Source organism: Carettochelys insculpta, chromosome 7 (genome assembly GCF_033958435.1).
Source record: "Carettochelys insculpta isolate YL-2023 chromosome 7, ASM3395843v1, whole genome shotgun sequence".
NCBI lineage: Eukaryota > Metazoa > Chordata > Testudines > Carettochelyidae > Carettochelys > Carettochelys insculpta.
In genome coordinates this window covers 52860045-52880789 of record NC_134143.1, presented here as the reverse complement: position 1 = coordinate 52880789, position 20745 = coordinate 52860045, and the positions used below count along the sequence as shown (strand labels likewise).

General features: G+C 43.7%; 1 protein-coding gene across 5 annotated transcripts in view; it reads left to right on the top strand.

The window, feature by feature from the left end:
- The first annotated feature begins 6252 nt into the window (after positions 1 to 6252).
- The window catches only part of EDRF1 (erythroid differentiation regulatory factor 1), a 61115-nt gene continuing 46622 nt past the window's right edge, over positions 6253 to 20745 (top strand). For 4 of the 5 annotated variants that reach the window (XR_012646315.1, XR_012646314.1, XM_075000481.1 and 1 more), the window contains exons 1-8: positions 6253 to 6468; positions 11243 to 11451; positions 13806 to 13872; positions 15478 to 15603; positions 16116 to 16240; positions 16690 to 16849; positions 19683 to 19784; positions 20091 to 20212. Coding sequence is in view for 3 of the 5 variants with exons in the window: in XM_075000481.1 (XP_074856582.1) it covers positions 6352 to 6468; positions 11243 to 11451; positions 13806 to 13872; positions 15478 to 15603; positions 16116 to 16240; positions 16690 to 16849; positions 19683 to 19784; positions 20091 to 20212 (1028 nt within the window). In the remaining 2 variants the exon portion in view is untranslated. The remainder of the gene's footprint in view (positions 6469 to 11242; positions 11452 to 13805; positions 13873 to 15477; positions 15604 to 16115; positions 16241 to 16689; positions 16850 to 19682; positions 19785 to 20090; positions 20213 to 20745) is intronic. The other variant, XM_075000482.1, reaches the window with a different exon arrangement.

Here is a 20745-nt window from a genome sequence, read left to right as displayed (position 1 = left end):
GCTAGTGAGCAAATACAACAAACCTACCATTAGTGGGCTCTGTCTACTGAAAATAGCCCCCTGAAATTGCAAAGCACAAATCAGGCTACAGGGAAAGTGCTGTCAATGAGAAATTCAAAGTAATGAAGGATAAAATTGTCAGACAACAGGGATATAGTCTGCAGCATCTCATTCCTGAAAGAATCTGTAAACAGCGGGGTCACTTCAGCCTGTTCCCTCTCATTCATTCTGAGGTGGACATGGCACCCATTTTATTTTGTTTAGCAATGCTTCACAACAATTTTTGAGAAGGAAAATGAAAAATCACAGTCAGCTGAATATTAGGATTGCTTTGCCCATTTTACAGAGAAATAAGACAGAGAATAACAGAAATTTGCTACAGGTCACACAGTGAATCTTGGTACTGCTGCAGGTAGAATCCAGAACTCCTGAATAATCTAGACACAACACTTGTCCTTTTTTAATGCTTATAAACAGTTCATAGAATGTCAAATGCATTTTAGCTAATGCTGTCATATTTTACAAAACATGGCCATGATAGTCTAACTTTAAAGGAAACCAAATGCCATGGTAGCAAATGCAGGAAAAATAACCTGACACTAAATATGAATGATTTGGAGCGTCAGAAGCCATTTGTTGGAGGCAAATACAAATTATCCAGATCCTCAAAGGTATTCAGACAACTACCATTTATTTTAATGAGAGTTGTGTGCCTAAATACATTTTGTGGTTCCAGGCCAAGCTCTTGAGGATTTAATATTCTACAACTCTTCTTACTAATTAGCTAACAAAGGAACATTCATGGATATTGAGATCAGTGAATACTAATGGCATTATCTAAAGAGAAAATGTAAATAAAATGCAAAAATCTGCCATTTGTAGGTAACTACGTAAGGTCATCAAGGTATCCAAAAGCTGTCATTCAACTTTGAATTATACTTCCACACGTACCTGAAGGCTTTAGTCCCCCAGCACAATTTAAACTGACTAGTCAGATTATTGTAAATCTCTGATAACAAATGTCTGGCTGGCAATTATAGATCAAAATAATAAATTGATGTTATTAGCCTTAATTGTAAGGAAGCTTATGGAGATAGTTTACTGTAAGAATGTACGAATAACTCCTGGGTCAGACCAATGGACCATCTATAACTTGTCTTCCAATACTAGCCAGTACCAGCTATTTCAGAAGGAATGAATTGAACAGGGCAATTATCAAATGATCAATCCCCCTGTTGCCCAGTCCCTGCAGCTATCAGTGATTTAGAAAGACTTGGGGTTCTACCTCTATTACCATCTTGGCTAGCAGCCATTGATGGAGCCATCCTCCGTTAACTTCATCTAATTCTTTTTTGAACCCAGTTATGCTTTTGGTCATCACAGCTCCTAGGAATGAATTATTTTTGCTCGTTTTAAACCTAACCTCATAGAGTGAGGCCTGGTTCCTGTCTTACGTGAAGAGGTGTATAACACATACCTCTTCACTTTCTGCTCACCAGTCATGACTTTCTAGCCATCTATCACAGTCACCTCTTTACTAACATGAACAGCCTTTTTAATCTCTCCTCACTTGGAAGGCGTTCCACACCCAATCATTTGTCTTCCTCTGCTGCTCTGTACTTTCCCTTCAGCTCTTATGTCTCTTTGAAGACGGGCCAACAAGGACACGACACAAATTCAAGGTGTGGGCACACCATGCATTTGTGGCATTATTTTCTTAGGGTCCTATCCCTTTCTTAATGACCCCTAATAATTCTCTTAGGGTACATATACACTACAGAGAAGACCGACCTGCTACAGTCGATCTTCTGGAGTACGTTTTAGGGTGCCTAGTGGGGACACACAAAATCAAACTTAAATGGCACTTCCATCAACCACGGTTCTCCTGCCCCTGATTAGGAGTAATGGAAGTTGATGGGGGTGCAGACTCCCATCGACCTCCCTTAGGGTACGTATATACTTTTTGGAAGATCAACTTGATTGCATTAAATTGAACCATTAGGGCTCTACCATGCATGCTGGCACTCCTCATTGTTGTGCAAAGTAAGAGGTCAATAGGAGAAACTCTCCCGTCAACCTCCCACTAGGGGGACAGCCAGAAAAATTAATGTGCGATACATCAACTCCAGCTATGCAATCATCATAGCTACAGTTGTGTATCTTAAATCAACTTTTCCACATAGGGAATGCCTCCACTTACTGGAAGATTGACTCCCTCAGGGTCAATGTTACAGGGTTCAATTTAGCATGCCTAGTGGGGATGCACTAAATGGAACCATCGGGGCTCTACCGTAGGCCCTGGTACTCCTCATTCCCGTGAGGAGTAAGACCTCTGTGTGGACAGCCAGAAAAACTGATCTTTGATGTATTGATTCTGTACTGTGTATCTAAGGGTATGTCTATACTTACCAGGTGATAGACCCTGACCAGAGTTTGATTTCATGTGCTTAGTGGGGACACGTGAAATCGAACTATCAGGGCTCGACATTCAACCCTGGTACTCCTCATTATCACAAGGAGTAAGGAAGGTCGATAGGAAAGTTTCTCCCATCGACCTCCCTCTGTGAGGATGGCTAGATAAGTTGATCCAAAATACATTGATTCCAGCTACACAACTGTAGTAGCTGGAATTGTGTATCTAGGACTGACTTTCAGATCTAGTGTAGACACATAGGCGACATCTACACTAGAAGCATCTGTCGACAGAGTGCATCCATACAGCCAGGCCTCTCTATTGACAGACAGGGACCCAGACGCCCACAGACAGGGTTAAAATGGCCAGCAAGCCCTTGCAGGTTGGCCAGCCCTACATACCCTTAAAGGGCTCCCCTGCAACAGCCACTCCCTGCAGCCCCGAGCCTGTGCAGCCACAGGAGGGACAACACAGGTGGGAGCAGCGACAGCACGATGCCTGGGGCAGTCCCCTGCTCCGACCACCAAGCCGTGGACCAGGACCAGACTGCAGACACGCCCTGGACACCAGAGGAGCTTCAGCAGTTCCTGCTCATCCTGTCACTTACCTGTTTCAGAGGCCTGCACACACACCCACCATCTGGGGCACTGAGCCCAGCACAGTGTGGTACCTCCCCTGATTGTCCCACCTTGACCATAGGGCGAGTTTGGTGGCATGCAACAAACCACAAGTGGTGGGACTGGGTCGTGCTGGGCGAATGGAATGACCCGCGCTGAGTCCAGGACCTTTTGATGTGCAAAGCCTCTGCACCTGGCTCACCCCCGCCCTATGCCAGGAGGACATACAGCTGCAACATGTCATCCCTGTTGAGAAACATGTGGCCATGGCCCTATGGAAGCTTGCCACCCCGGACAGTTACCCCTTGGCCGGGAATCAGTTCTGGGTGGGCAGGTCCATGCCAGGGATCACTTCTGTCTAACAGAAAATAAACACCTGTAACCTGGACAGCATGGAAACTTCAAAAACAGTTAACTATATATAAATGGAGAGGGCAGGGGGCCTTAGCCTTCAGTGGGGGTAGGAGGCTGGGACTCATGGAGTCCACAAAATCACCTCCTGCCCCAGGTTTGGGGACCATGTTGGGGCCGCGAAAGGGCTGGGAGGATGGGGCAGTTCGGGGATGGGGGGGACTTCAGTGGGCTGGGGGTCAGCAGGAAGAGCGGGGGCATCTGGAGGTCTGGGGGCCTGGTGGGATGTGGGGGCCAGGCCTGCGTGCCATGGTAGACATGTTTCCAGGCCAAGGACCACCTAGAGGAGGGATGACGGGGCAGCAGGGTTGGAAGGGGGGCAGGAGGGGATGGAGGACTGGGGCAACAGGGACGGGTGGGGTGGAGAGGCTAGTTGTGGGTCCCTGGGCTGCCCAGGCCTGTGGGTAGCCCATCAACGCGGCCAGAGGGCCCATGAGCTTGGCCCAGCACCGTTCCCTCCACTCCTGTGCATCCATCTCCCACTCATACACCTGCCAGGCCTCCTTGCCATGCACCCGCCACTCCAGCAACTCATTTTGCTGGGACATGGCCGCTGTATATGCTCCCAAGGCCTCGTCCTGCCCCTGAGGGGAGGCTACCCCCGGGCCAGTGGTGTGGGCGGCCCCTTGGGGGGTTGTTCTGAAGCTGGCAGGTGCTGGTCCTGGCATGAGGCTGGCTGACTGTGGGATGGGCTGGCATGGGCCTCTGATGGTGCAGTTGTAGGGAGGAAGGGGAGCATGGTGATTTCCTCCCATCACATGGCCCCCAGGGGTATGCCTCACCATCCATTGTGATCAGCAGCCCCTACCCCCGGGATGCGTCTGCCCTGCATGGCGTGCTTTGCTGTGTTGGAATGCGGCAACCTACCTTCGTGTACCCAGCCACCGGGGGTCCCAGCATAGGTGGCAGGGCACACAGTGGCCCTTCCCTCCCTGCATATGTGGGGCCTGGGGCACTGTCTACTGGTGGGGGGTACTGCCCCTGTGTCTAACCTGCACCCCCTCACAGTGTGGCCCTCCTGCCCACCTGACCACCACCAGCCTGAGTATATGCCCATTCAGTACTCACTTGATCCCCCAAAGGGGTCTTGGGACATCCTGGACGTTGCCCTGCTGGAGGGGCCAGAGTCCAGGGCGATGACCAGCAGCCCCTCAGTTGAGGTGTCTGAGTCCCCCTGGATGATGGGCGCCTGCTGGGAGTCCGGGACTGGGTCTGGCTCGCTCAGGGATTTGGGGTCCACTGCACTGGTGTTGAGTGTTCCCGTGCAGGTGGAGCAACTGTCGCCTCCCCCAGCAGATGGTGGAGCTCCTCGTAGAAGGGGCACAAGGCTGTGGCTGCCCCCCAACAGCTGCTTCACAGCCCAGGTCTTCCTATAGCCCTGGCAGAGCTCTTTCACCTTTGCCCGCACCTGTTGCAAAGTGCAGGCAGGATGGCTGTACTCTGTCGGGACTTCGGCAACATGGGTGTAGCCCGGGGCATTGTGCCACCTGGCTGCCGTGTCGAGCAACACAGCCTCGTCGTCCCCTGCTTCTTCTTGGACCAGGGTGGGTGCTGTGACCCCTTCGTGGGGTCCCTGTAGTCCCGGGGGGGGTGTCTCTGGGTTCCTGGGCCATCGCTCCAGCTGCTGCTCTGTGGGGCTGGGGTGTGGCTTCTGACAGCACAGAGGCTGGGCTCATTCCATGCTGTCTATGACCTGGAACTGGACTTCCTGGGTCCCTGGCGCCTTTAACGGAAAACTGGAGGACCAGACCATACAGCCCTGATTGTGGTGGACAGAGAACCTCCTGGCCCCAGCTGGCCAACTCCACAGGAGACCCTCTCTGTCGAAAGAAGGGGCTACATTGCATTTCTGTTGACAGTGTTATTCCTCAAATTTTCAAGGGATAAAACAGTCAAGACGAATGCAGAGTTTTTTTGAGACTCTGTTGACAGAACGCTTTACGGGTGTAGCTGCTCCCTGGCTATGTCTACACTAGAAGCATCTGTTGACAGAAGTTACTGTCGACAGAGAAATCTCAACAGAACCTCTGTTGACCCATTGCTGCTACACACAATCTGCTGTGCTGGCAGAGAGGTAGCCATGTTAGTCTGCATTCTATTAAAACAAAAAAGCAGTCATGTAGCACTTTAAAGACTAAAGCTGTGTCTACATTAGCAAGTTCTGTTGACATAACTCAGAGAGTGCCTATACGTTTAAAGCATTCTGTCAACAAAGTCTCAACAGAATCCTGCATTTTCCTCGACAGTATTATCCCTCAAAAATCTGATGCACAACAATCTCTGGACATAGTAGTGTCAACAAAAGTGCACTGTAGCCACTTCTGTCGACAGAGCAAGTTGTGTGTAGGTGCAGTCTCCTGACAGACTTTCTATCCACAGCAACTTCTGTCGGCAGATGCTTTTAGTGTAGACATAGCCATTAATTTTTCCATCTAGTGTACCCTAGCCTTGGCCAGGGTGCAGATGCTGTGGAAGCCCCAGTTATAGTACGTGGACTTAAGCTATGCCATGACCACAGCTGCAATTGACCTTCTCCTACAGCGTAGCCCTCCCTTTAGCTTTCTTGGCTGGCTGCCACACACTGCGCAGCGGCGCCAGTCCCACTTCCCCCACGTGCAACTGATTCACCGCGTCCGATCACGGGACCGAAAAGGCTGAGCCCCGACAAGCCGCTCCCCGCCCCACACGTTACACACAAGGCACGTGTCCCAGCGCACACCAGGGGCGGGCGCGCAGCCAGCCGCTACTCGGCGGATCCCGCGAGAAAAAATCTTCCTCGCGAGATTTCCCTTCTCCTCCCCTCCGCTTCTTTGCCTGCTATTGGCAGCTGCAGCCTGGCTCTCCTTTCGGGCCTGTGCGCTGGAGGTCGCCCCCGAGGGGTCGGGACCTGCGGCTGTGGGAACAGAGCCAATGGAGGTCGCCGGGGACCTCCCGGCTCGGGGAGCGGGTGCCGAAGCGGGCCCCGGGGGGAGACGTGACCCCGAGGTGCCAGCCCCGCTGAAGGGAGATGCGGAGGAGATCAAGCAGGTAACCGGCCTCCTCCCGCGGGGCTGGACGTGCGGTCGGGCGGCAACAAGGGGCTTCCCGCCCGCACTCCTTCCCACGGGGCCAGGGAGCCGCCGGCGCTTTCCCCTCACGCACCCGCCTGCTGCCTGTGCCCATTGTGGGCGTATCGCTCACGATAATGCCCCAGCTGTGCGCCGGAGGGGGTGTGGGCGAGCCAGGGTATAACTTACGCCACTCAGGCCGCCCGCCTTGCGCCTGTCAGGTGACGGGCGGCGCTTGCGGGCACCGGGGCTGTTTCCCATTGCCTTGGTGCCTGGCCCGTGTCCGCCTTCTGCTCTCCGTGCCGAGCCGACCCGACCGTTAGCGTGCTCTGTGGGGTGAGCCCAGGGATGTAGCTGTGCTCAGGCCTATCCGGTGAAGATGCTCTATGCTGGTAGTGGAGAGTGGAGCTGGCTTAGGCCACGTCTCCACTTGTAAATAAGTTGGTCTTAGGTACCCTGTTCTAGCTATGGCACTTGCCTAGCTACAATTGACTTACGTGGCTATCCTCACTGAGAAGGGTCAACAGGAGGGTTTATCGTGTCCATCTCCCTTATGTCTCCTGATAGCGAGGAGTATGGGGTCGACTGCCAGCCCCTTATAAGTAAATTTTGCAAAATTAAAGCTTGGAAGGTTGACTCTGAGTGGGTTGATCTTCTGGGTGATGAAGACATGACCTAAATCATACCTTGAATGATGTAAGTTATACCCAGTGGTATGAGTGGTAGCATGCGCAAACCCAAACTGCAAGGGAAGAAGAGCACAGATTGAACTGGTTGCTGGGCCTACTCAAATTCAGTCTACACTCTGATACACTGATACACTCTGCTCCGCTAATGAGGCACGGATGCAAATTCCCCGTGCCTCATGAGCATAACGTCACCTGATTTGGAGTCCGGAAGACCATTCTTCCGGACTCCAAAATGCTGTGTAGAAGCACAGCCCTGGATGGGGCTTCCAGAAAGAAGTCCTTCTTCCCAAAAATTTTTGGGAAGAAGGGGCCTCTGGAAGGAGGACTTCCTTCCGGAAGCCCTATCCGGGGCTGTGCTTGTACACAGCATTTTGGAGTCCGGAAGAACGGTCTTCCAGAATCCAAATCAGGTGATGTTATGCTAATGAGGTGTGGGGAATTTGCATCTATGCCTCATTAGCATATTTTGCTCCCTGTATTAGCATGCCACTTCAGAAGGAAGTAGCCTGTGTAGAAACGGCCTCTCATTTTGGGAAACAGGCTTAGTTTCCTTTCCCTGCCTTGAAGAAGGGAAAGAAACATGGGCCTACTCCATTGGAGTTGCTAGGAATGTATTTCTTTAGGGAGTGCTTGTAAAATACTTAGATAAAAATAGATTAAATAGGTGTCTGTTTATCATGCCAGCATTACACTTTGTGGTGATCATTTTGCATTCAATTCTTTTCATTGGATTCTGCTTCATGGAGGTGACCTGGTTTCAGAGTAAACATGAAAAGATGCCTTTTTAAATACTGACAATTATTAATAAGCTTCCTATATGCTATTAGAGAGGGTGCATCAGATTCCTTTTTCTGTGTAACTCATAACATCAAACATCTAGCTTAATTTTCTCTTCTGTCACAATGGAAATAGCTTCTAGAGAACATAATTTAGGTGCAGTTAGGTCACTTTGGGCTTGTCTACACTTGCCCCCAACTTCGAAGGGGCCATGTTAATCAGGACGACGGGAGATTACTAATGAAGTGCTGCAGTGAATATGCAGCACTTCATTAGGCTAATTCTCCCCCCGCGGCAACTTCGAAGTATCAAATTTTGAAGTGCCGGCATGCATGGAGCTGCGGGCTCTTCAAAGTGCTTACACTACTTTGAAGTGCCTTTACTCCTCAAAATTTTGGAGGTACTTTGAAGTGCCCATGGCTATACGCATGCTGGCACTTTGAAGTTTGATGCTTTGAGGTTGCCGCAGGGGAGAATTAGCCTAATGACGTGCTGCATATTCACCACAACACTTTATTTGTAATCTCCCGTCACCCTGATTAACATACCCCCTTCGAAGTTGGGAGCAAGCATCGACTCAGCCTTTACTAAGTTGGGTGCATTGCTGCCAGCACTGAAATTTAACATCTCTTCCACTTTGTGTTTAGCTGTGATGCACAGAGTGGCTTTTCAAGACTTTCAGAAGTATTTTGCATAGCTTGAAATATTGTTTCTTTCACCAACATAGGGTGATCCAGTAAAAGTTGTTGTCTCCAAAGACCAAACCCCTAAAACAACACGGCAAACCTGGTAAAATGGCATATGCCATGAGGATAATGATGAACTTCTATCACAGTTCAAACTTCTTAGTATGCCAGATAGCTCTGGGTAGTGCTCTGGTACCTGAGTTGCTGGAGACAGAATAGGAGCTCTCCATAGCCACTGTTATATATGTTTCCTGATAAAGAAACTGGCATAGCCTTAAACTGTCTTTCCTTCAAGCTATTTTTCCTTCTTGCCTGTCTTCCTTTTCCCCATTCTGATATCCCCTCTTTCTTCTCCCTTCCCCCTCCTCCAAATCCAACACTCATAATATTTTTGTTGTTTTAATGCTGTAGCCAGAATTAGTGTTTGGGGAACAGCTATGAATCTGTGTTTAGCTGTGCTGTAATTGTAGCATCTATGCTAGTGTTCCCTATTGGATTGCAAAGCCTAGCCCTCTGTAAATAGCGTATTAGAAATGAAATTTAGGGGTCCCTAAAGTCTCACTGAACTCAGGATTGCTAAACTTTCCTGCGAAAAGGGATATTACAGATTATTGGCTCTACAAGGTAATCAGTTTTTATATATTTATTAAGTACCGACAGGGTATTTGATTCTTTACAAGACAATAAAAATAGTCTGTTAAATTAACAAACTGCCCTGTAGCACCTTAAAGACTAAGGCTGTGTCTACACGTGCCCCAAACTTCGAAATGGCCATTTCGAAGTTTACTAATGAAGCGCTGACATGCATATTCAGCGCTTCATTAGCATGCGGGCGGCAGCGGCGCTTCGAAATTGACGAGCCTTGCCGCCGCGCGGCACGTCCAGACGGGGCTCCTTTTCGAAAGGACGCCACATTCTTCGAAGTCCCCTTATTCCCATGAGCTCACGGGAATAAGGGGACTTCGAAGTAGGTGGCGTGCTTTCGAAAAGGAGCCCCGTCTGGACGCGCCGCGCGGCGGCAAGGCTCGTCAATTTCGAAGTGCCGCTGCCGCCCGCATGCTAATGAAGCGCTGAATATGCATGTCAGCGCTTCATTAGTAAACTTCGAAATGGCCATTTGCATGGCCATTTCGAAGTTTGGGGCACGTGTAGACGTAGCCTTAAGTTTTATTTATTAGGTAATGAGCTTTCATGGGTAAGACCCACTTTTTCTTACTCACAAAACTCATTACCTAAGAAATAAAATTGTTAGCCTGTGTCTACAGGAGCCCTCTCCTTTTGGAAGGGACATGTTAATAGAGGAGTTTGAAAGATGCTAATGAGGCACTACCATGAATATGCAGCATGTCATTAGCATAATGGTGGCCGTAGTGATTCAAAAGTGCCACTTTTGAATCATGCGCCGCCCATATAGCTGACAGGGTTTTGAAACAACCCCCCAGTCTTTGGAAGCCCCTTCTTCCCAAAACAAATGAGAAGAAGGAGCTTTCGAAGACTAGGGGGTTGTTTCAAAAGGCCCCCGGCTACATGGGCTGTGCGTAATTCGAAAGCACCACTTTCGAATTGCCGCAACTGCTATTATGCTAATACGCCACATATTCATGACTGTGCCTCATTAGCATATTTCCAACTCCCTCAATAACATGCCCTTTCAGAAAGGAGGAGGCTTGTGTAGATGCAGCCTTAGTGTTTAATGTGCTATGGGGCTGCTTTTCGTTGCGTTTTTTTGTGACGCTAGAGACTAACACTGCGAGCCTTCTGAGACTTGTTAAATTAGGATTTCACTCTCTAACATAGCTTTATTGGTAGGTCCCTACCAAGTTCACTGTCCATTTTGGTAAATTTCATGGTCATCCGATTTTAAAAATTCTAACTTTCATGAGTGAGAGCAGGTCAGAAGGTTAGTGTCAGGGGAGATTGGATTGTGATACTGCTGTCCTTACTTCTGCACTGTAGGTGGTGGAAGTGCTACCTTTGGAGGTGGGCAGTTGGTAAGTGAGAGCTGTTGGCCAGGAGCCCAGCTCTGAAGGCACAGCTGCTGCCAGCATTATGGCAGAAGTAGGGATGGCATAGTTTGGTATTGTACAGAGCTGGGCCCTCAGCAGCTGCTGCTCTGGCCACTGAGGTTTGAAAAGTGTTAGTAATAGTATATTCGCATCAGGACTGAGATACAGTAGTTAAAAATGTAATTATATAACTATATATTAGCACATAAAGTTTTTCATTATTATACTTTAATCTGCAATGAGACCAGTGTTGTACCCTGGTTTTTTTTTTTCCTTAGTTGTCATCATACACAGACATAAATAAAAGCATGAGCTTCATTCAACATTCTGTGGTGCATTTTACTGGCTTCAGTGCATAAAGTTAAGCACATGTTTAAGAATACTACTCAAGTCAGTAGAACTCATCAAAATGTATGAAGTTAAACGTGCAGTAAGTCTTTACAGGATTAGGCCTTAATTAAGTTAGAAAATGATCTGTTAATTGTGTACCTAGTATGGTCAGTTAATGGAATTGAACTAACATCAAGTAAACTGGAATAACTTCTAAAGGAACTAATTTATTAATGAAGGATACTAATTTCTGTTATGTAAACTAGGGATCAGTGTTATTTCTTGGAGGCAATGAAGTAAAAAGCAGTGCTGTGGTGAAATATTCATCTGCTCCACCGCAAGCGGCATTTGCCCGTCTTCAAGAAAAGACTGATTTGAAACTTCCACCTGCCAACTGGTTACGTGAAAGCGCCAAACTGGGCCCAGCAGGAACAACCATACTTGGCAACAGCAAGAAAAGCAAGCCATTTTCAAGGTAAATAATTACATTACTACAAATTCTTCTTTTCTCTGTAATTCGTTCTGCTTCTTTCTGGCTATGTCTACATTACAGAGATATTTCAAAAGAAACTCTTCCAGAAGATCTCTTCCAAAAGAACTTCTTTTGAAAGAGTGCATCCACGCTGAAAATAGTGATCTGCTCTTTCGAAAGAAAGTGTCCACGCAGCCCTTGCTCTTTCAAAGGAACAGGCCAGGAGTCGAAAAATCAGGCCACATGAGGACTGCTCTTTCCAAAAAAAAGGGACATGCAGAGCGTCTACACGTTTTTGTTTGAAAGGGGGCACGCTTCCTGAAATGGCAAAGGAAGAGTGATTTCAAAAGGAGCACTACATTCTTTCGATTTGCTTTAGAAAGAACACTTCTTGTGTGTAGACACTTGGTGGGATCTTTCGACAGAGTCCCCTTCTTTCAGAAGGTCTTGACGCTCTCTTTTGCCTTCCCTGACCCGATATGCTTTAATCCTTCTTGTTTAGAAGGTGATTAAGAATTCCAGTTATGATGGTAGATTTTGTGATGTGCATGCTGGCAAGTGGACTGAGGCTTTCAAAGTCATTTCATGTTGACTGCAGACCTACAACAGGGTAGTATCAGTTGGTTAGGCTGGACTGACTGAATAGTAAGAGGAATTCTGTTTTTTGATCACATAAAGAAATGGAATAGTATTCTGAAACAAATTTATAGCCTCCTTTCTGTGAGTCAAGAGTTTGGAAATCCACAGATAAGAATGGACACATTCTTGGAAAGCAGCCTTTTCTTGACATGCTTACAATAAATGTTTTAAAAAATAAAAATAGCAAATACCTAAGGGAAATAATTAGGAAAGCATGGTGATACAAGTTTTGAAAAGCAGATCAAGAAAGTTCAGCATTGAAAAATTGTTTCATGTAATGCTGCTAGTGTGAAGTCTGGGATAATCTGCTGGTGACATTTAAGTAATTTAAAGCGGATTTACGTGTAGGATGAAAATCAGCACTATGCACACGGCCACACATCTTAAAATAGCCAAATTAGGGGTTAAATAGCAAGTATTTCTTATGGGCCCTATGTGCAGCAAGGAATTTTACATCTAAACTTAAAAAAAAAACCCATTAAACAGTGGGCAGAATTAATACAAGTGTTTTGGTTAGATAGGTTAGTGAATTCCTGTTTTTCCCTTCTGTGCCTTTTTTATTCTGGAAAAGTTCATAGATAGACATGCACAAATTTCCAAGAGAAACACCAAATTCTAGTAGCCACGTCTCTGGTCACGCTGAGGTGAATGTGCCACCTAACTTAATTTGAAAAAGTAGTCTACCCAGGAGCCTATTTTTCGTTGAATTACATGCAGCATGGAGAGATACAGGTTTTAATAAGGCAAACACGTCTGTCATCTTTATTAGCATGAGGGTGCTCTATTGCTAAATAATTTTCCAGAAAATAAATTGATGTTTTAAAAATAATAAAAGTCAGTTATCTTAAATGGAAATGAAGGCAAGGAGGAAGTCTATCTGTTAAACCGAGCTTAGCTCCTCTGGCTTTAATAATTTAAAAGAACAGAAGCATTTGGAAAATGAATGCTTATTTCCGTCTAGCAAATAACCACTTCTCATGATATGCTAACACATTTATTGAAGCTCACCTCCTTTCAATACAAAAGAAGGTATCTTATATAATTGCCTGTCTCTCTCTAAAAATTTACTGTGTTTTGTAATGACTGAAAACTGAATTTTCAAGAGCAATTTAAAGATTATTATTTCAGAATGATTGTGTAGTATTTAAAGCTCAGATACCATCACACTTTAATAGTCCTGTAGATTCTCCTTTTTTATGAAGGAATGGATTTTCTTTAAGACAGATGTTCTCAACCTTTTTCTTGCCAAGAAACTCCCCTCCCCTGCCAATCTCTCCCTCACACACCATGTTATGAAAACTCCATGTCCTATCTGCACCACAACAACTCTATTTTTTCTGCATTTAAAAGACAGGGCTGATGTTGCAGGTTAGCAAGCAATGAGACTGCCCATGGCCTCACACAATTGGGCAACACAAAGCTAACTTGCTTAGGCTTTGGCTTCAGTCTCAGGTGGTGAGGCTCAGTGCCTTGGGCTGCAGTCCCATGTAGCAGGATTTCAGTTTTCTGCCCCGGGCCCTCACGAGTCTAATGCCAGCCATGCTTGGTGGAGTTCCTGAAACCCGCTTGCATCCTCTCTGAGGGCCCCAGATCCCTGGTTGAGAGCACTGCTTAAAAAGTAATGAGGTAATTTGAGGAGCAAGTAGTTGTTTTAAATGTCAAAATTAAAATGGTTTCAATGTCTTTTTTTCTTTTTTTTTTTTTAAAATACCAAATAGCTTTGGTATGGCATACGACTTCATCGACTCAGTTGGAAATGATGTGGATGTTGTTTCTGATTCTGAGGTATGTGCAGTTAATAGTTAAATAATTCTTCAGTGTTGTAATGGTATTTTGATTAAGAAGATGGCTTATGATACAGTGACTTTGATTTATTCAGTGATCTTTTATTTAAATTTATTTAAAAACACTGAAGTGAAATGAGGTTGTTTGCTTACAGTTTGAAGGAAATTATAGTGAATACAATTCAAATAGCCACCTCTGCCTGATAATGCCATCATCTTCCATTTGCTAAATTTTCAAACAAGCATATTTGTGCTTTCTCCCAACTGTAGAGGACAGCATGTCAGAGTGTTACTTGTAAATATCTGCAAAACGTAACAACCGCATAACATATATCATCCTTCCGCACCTGGCTAAAATCTCTGTGGGGGGGGGGGTGGGCCGTGTGGCCTACTAACACTCAATAGCTAGACTGCTGAGGTGCATGTGCCACTGTCCATCATGCTACCAGTTTTTCTCTCTTTCTTCCATCTACCTGTTTGTCTATTTGGTTTGAAACCATTGGTTGCCAGTTGTCGTCGTCTTAGTTTGTAAGCTTCTTGGTGCAGTTTTTTCCCCCCCATTTGTATGGTGCCTGGCATAGTGGAGTTCTGTTCCAAAACTAGGCCCTGTAGTAATACGCATAATTAAGTAGAATCTCTGGAGTTGTAGTAGTAGCACACTGAGTGGTAATATCTTGAGTACAAAGAGCTGTTATCAAAGGCTTGTTTTTTCAGATAGGCTATTCCTATAGGAATGGGCTTTGTTCAAAATAATGATGTGCACGTGCATTTGCTATTACAACTTCACTGGTAAGCAGTGACCAGTTCCACTTGCAGTGTAAATTAGAAGCAGAGAGGAATGGGATGAAAGCCAGGAGAAGAGAAAGGGAAGGTAGAGAATAGAGGCAGGTATAGTTGAAGGCCTTTTTGCCATCAGAAGTGGTGCCTTCTGTCACTGTCGGATAAGAAACAAGATATTCTAAAAAAAACCTACCTGAGGTATACTTAGTTCAAAAGTAAAACAGCAGAAATGTAGCACTTTAAAAGACTAACAATGATTTATTCAGTGATGAGCTTTCGTGGGACAGACCCACTTCATCAGCTCAATCTGATTTCCAATACAGACTGACATAAAAACTGACAAATCAAGTACATAGGACTGAAGGAGGTGGGGAGGGGAGGGGGGATGTTAAGTGTCCTGCCTGAGATAATTATGAGCAGTGCCCTATCCCTCCTTCTTCAGTCCTATACTTGGTTTGTCAGTTTGTATTGCCTTTTTTTGGTCCTCTGTACTTGGACATGAGATTGATCTGATGAAGTGGGTCTGTCCCATGAAAGCTCATCACTGAAAAAATAAATTTGTTAGTCTTTTAAAGTGCTACATTTTTTCTGAGTGTGAGTGTGTTTTGTCTTTTTTTTTTTTTTTTGGAGTGCAGACTAACATGGCTACCCCTCTGTTAGTTCAAAAGCATTAAGAGATGGCTGAATGAAGGTATAAAAAAGTGTCTTGTCTCAAGTTTTGTTCCCCCCATGCTCATGATTATTTTTTTTCTGAAGAACACCCTGATTACTGTTATAATTCAGTTTAATTGTGGAGAAGATAACTTTTCTGTTTTTTTCCCCCAAGAACATTAAAAAACTTCTGAAGATACCTTACAGCAAGTCACATGTGAGCATGGCTGTACACCGTATTGGACGAACCCTTTTACTGGATGAGCTGGATATTCAGGAGCTCTTTATGAGATCATCTCAGGTTAACCATTTATTTTATTAATCTATTTGGCCACCTGGCATATATATTTCAAATGCAGTATTGTCAGAACAAAGGGATAGAAAGTATAGCAACTTAGAGGACTGTATACAAAGAGGAAAAAGGTCTTCAAAGCACCTTGTTGTAGATTCTTTCTTATTGCTGTAGAGCTATAAATTGCACTAGCAGGTCAGACATCTTTTTAACTGTGGGTGCTGTGTGCTTAAAATATACCTTCTCACATTTTATTTAATGCCATTGATATTGGTGGTCAGTTTTAAAAATCTTACTCTTTTAACACTGCGTGGAACTAAAATTCTGTTTTTTGAAGAGTAGATTTCACTGAAATACAAGTATAGCTAATTTCAGATGTAAAGGTAAAGCTAGGAAAACTTATCTTTTAGCAGTTTTTTTTTTTATTTTGTGCCATTTCACGTTGGGTGGGTATATTATGTCTAAAAATGCTTAACCTAGGTTTTTTTGTTCACATGTACCTTTATACTTATGCTGCTCAGACAGGGGACTGGACATGGCTGAAAGAGTTCTATCAAAGACTAATAGATCAGAAGTGGCAAAGAAAGAAGAAGAGTAAAGAACACTGGTACCAGAAGGCTATACTTTCCAAGTTTTTATATTATAGGTAATTCAATTGTATCAATTTTATTTGCATATCTTGAGTGTTCTACCCCAAATTAGTTTTTCTCTGATTCATTATATCACAATAAAAGTTAAATATACAAAATTCTCTTTATCAGAAAATAAAATCCTGAGAGGATATATTTTAAGAATATAATACTATACAAATAAGTTTTTTTTTTTTTTAAATATTTTAGTATCTAATCATGATTTACCAGACAACACATTGCAATACTGCTCTGTGGGGGAAATTCACATAATTTTCAAAAAATTTTAACATGATCCTGGACACCCATCTTCCTGCACTGATGGATTTACAAGATGGAGAGTGCTGAATAGTTTAACTAAATCAGCATTTGTTTATTTTTTTATTAAAATGCTGTAAATATCAGCTAGGCATTAAATATCATAATATAATCTCATTCAATTTTTTTGAATTTATCTTTCTGTCAGCATTAATGGTGATGGAGCTGCTCAGCCAGCTCCTTCCACTGCAGAACATCATCATGAAGATCCTGGTCCTGATGAGAGTGATGAAGCAGGAAGAGCTTCCTGGCCAGCTCCTTTTGAAATGCCTTCTTCAGTATCTGAGGATCCAGGTTCTTCAAATCAGGTTAGTATGGATTACATTTTATAGGTCTTAATTTCTGTAGGAATGAGGTGTTTGGTTTGTGGCAATGTAGCTGTCAAGTCTTCCTTTTGTCTAAGGAAGCAGAATGTGACATAAGAAGCAGCCTTGCTCCAACTACATTTTTAAAAGCACCATTTTTGACTTTCTTTGAGCAGTAATGTATGGCATCAAATGAGCTGTATTCAGATAGAGATCCAAAACTAATTTTGCCTATACTTGATTTTCTTTAAATGGGATTGTGTTTTCTGCATATAATTTTAGCTTTCATTTGAGAATGAGCAGTTGCCCTTAATCTGTCTCTCAAGTGTGGTATACTTGGTTTTAAAAAACTGGATTAAAATAGCCATATAATGTTACTTGACTGTCTTGTCTGCTTCCACAAAACAAAAGTATGCGTAGGTCTGATAAAATGATTTTTTTTCATACACTGTGTTGCAAATTTGAAATACCGCGTTAGTGTGAAAAATTGTATTTGCGCTTTTTTGTTTTGTTTGCGTGGATCACATTCTTAAAGGAACTGCATTTTGTTGTTTCCTCTGCAGTTGTATTGAAAAGTCTCTTTCTTTACTCTGTTCCCTGTATTTCCATTGAGCTTCTGTTTTAGCCTTTTTGCTGGGACTGTGAGGTTATGCTAAGGTTAGGGCCATGGCTACAATAGCCATGGCCCTAGCCTTTTGAAAGGGGTATGGTAATGAGCTACTTTGGCAGATGCTAACGAGGCACTACCATGAATGTGCACTACCTCGTTAGCATAATGGCGTCCACGCACATTTCGAAAGTGCCACTTCTGAAATGCACACTGCTCATGTAGACAGGGACCGTTTGAAAGGACCCCTCTCCCCCCTCCTCCGATTTCTAAGGCCCCTTCTTCCCATTTGGTTTTGGGAAGAAGGGGCTTTGGAAATCCGCGGGGGGGGTCCTTTCAAAAGGCCCTGGTCTAAATGAGCAGTGTGCATTTGAAAGCGGGACTTTTGAAACACGCATGGCCGCCATATGCTAATGAGGCGCTGCGTATTCTTGGCAACGCCTCATTAGCATCTGCTGAAGTGGCTCATTACCATTCCCATTTTGAAAGGCAGGGGCTAGTGTGGCCTCGGCCTTGGCGATTATTTTCTTTTGTAGCATTGACATGGGTTGAAAAGGATGAACTTGAAATCTGGAAGAATTTCAGAATACTTTCTGCAGTTCATGGTAATATTAATCCGATACTTATTTATGTTGAAGCAAACATCCAGATTTACTGAAGCAAAATCTTGGTCAATCTATATTTATGTTAAAGAACTGGCAATCTTGATGTTCACCAAAAGAATGTACATAGGTAGGTAGTTTTTTTTTTTAAATCAGTCATTCAGAATGCATTTATCAAACATACCTGGAATTTTCTGCATCCTGGCCATGAATTTATTCAGTGTAGCAGACTTTACTGTAATGACAAAGCAAGTAAATTAGCCCTGAAAAATGCTGTTCATCTTTAAGGCATTGCATAAAGTTTTAAGAGTTCAGTTTATATATGAACGTTTAAATACATTGCAGAAAGTACTGTGCATGTAATGTAGCTCATTACTACAAATTTAGTTTATTTAAAAATTCCAGCTTTTTATATATATTCTGATGATGTCTTCACACAGGCGGATGATCATTGACATTTCCACTCTTAGGCTGTGGCTGCACTTGGCAAAAATTTTGAAAGGGCCATGCTAATGGCCAAATGGGAGAAAACTAATGAGGAACTAAAATGGAGATTCAGCGCCTCATTAGCATGCGGCCGGCCACGGCACTTTGAAAGTGCCACGTTTCGATCGCGTGCAGCTGGTCTACATGGGGTTAGGAATAAGGGCATTTCGAAGTTTGTGGGGTCCTTTCAAAAAGAGCCCTGTGTAGACGAGCTGCATGCAATTGAAACGTGGCACTTTTGAAGTGCTGCAGCTGGCAGCATGCTGATGAAATGCTGAATATTCATTTTAGCGCCTCATTAATATTCTCTGATTTTTGTGTGAAGACATCAGAATATATATAGAAAGCTGGAATTTTTAAACATACTAAATTTATGTTAACGAGCTACATTGCATGCATAATACTTTCTGCAATGTATTTATGTATGCATGTATTCTGCATCCCTTTTTGAAATTTTGGCCAACTGTGGCCACAGCCTTAGGGACATTAGATGACTCAGGTAGTTGATAAAGAATTATGAAGACTCTTTCTTTGCTCTATATAACAACATAGAATCTTGTTAGAATTGTGATAACTTTACCAATTCAATGTGCTTTGAACTGGGACCATAATTGTCATCATTTCATAGCTGAAAGCCACCTGGATGTCCCAATGTGCATGGAGAACATGTCTTCTCTCTCTCTTCCACTGCAATATTTTTTCCAGGTCAGAGCTCAGCTGTGCTGCAAGGTGATGCAGAAAACCTGGCGCTGCTGCAGCACGTGTTGTTTGTGTGGATAAATTAAAAATTTTAATCTTCAGGTTGTGAATGTGGTGGTTTTTTGGATACCACTTTTAAAAAAAAAACTTTTCCCTGTTGTATTTAATCTTTCAAAGTATGAGAATTTAAACTTGTCTTTTTATATATAAATGAATGCGAAAATTGTATAAATTATACTAAAATTCCAGTGCAGTAGCTACAGCAACAAAGAATTGAAGTCAGTCACTAGTTGAAGAAAGTGGTACACATTAAAATAACAAAGGTTGGAATTAAGGTTTTTACTTTCTATGCTCTCATGTTCAGGATATGTACACTTTTGAAAATGGCCTGATTTTTACCTCCTCAACAGAATCACTCCTTATGTCATTGTGCTTTTCACAGGAAAGTGTGCCTCTTGAATCCTCATATGTAGTGGGGCATGTGGCCTCAGCCCCCAAAGAACAAAACCTGAGTACTTTGTTCAATGACGGGGAAAACAGTCAGGTATGCTTTATGTGAAATCTGATCTGAAACACAATCCCCAGTGTAACAAATTGTTTTAAATTTGGTCTAAATTGCATTTGGGTTGGTGGCAAGGGGAGGAAGTTAAATCATTTGTAGAAATAGCTCTTGTGACATCTGTGATCGTGGTGTTTTAAGTTACTGTGAATGTGTAACATAGTCTTTCTGTGCTGTTCTTTATTAGCCTTTTTCCGTTTTACTTTCTCTGTAATTTTGCAAATTGTGATGGAGAAAAAAGTTAATGGAATAGTTTATTTATAGATACTTCCTTTTTTTTTTTAAACAAAGGGACTTAAAAATGACTTTGTTCGGAACATCTTGTGGACCTTTGAGGATATTCACATGTTAGTGGGATCAAATATGCCTATATTTGGAGGTGGAAGATACCCTGCTGTGAGCTTGCGTCTCAGGTGAATGCTTAAATTAACGTGATGTATATCCCCGCCCTGGTTCATTTGTTGTCTCTGTTTCATATTCAGTTTTGTGTGTATATTATTTTGTAGGATATTTTAATTCTTTATCTGCCTTTAAAGATTCATTTTATACTCCTAGCATTGAAATAGTAATGGTTTCATTAGTTACTAGAAGGATTCATCAGATAGATGGTTGGTCTTTGCCCACGGACGAAGTGGGTTTTTGCCCATGAGAGCCTATGCTCCAATATATCTGTTTAGTCTATAAGGGGCCACAGGGCTTCTTGCTTTGTGGATGCAGACTAACATAGCTACCCCTCTGCTAGACAAACAGGTTTATACTTAATTTGAACTTCAAGTATGGGAATGGTGCATGCACTCAAATAGAATATACACATTTAGTGGATTACTGTTTTTTTTTTTTTTCAATGACTGGTTAAGTACCACATTTTCATAAAGCATATTTGAGTTAGGCATATTCATATTCTGAAGTATGTTTCCAGAAAGAATGTAGGGGTGCAATATCAATA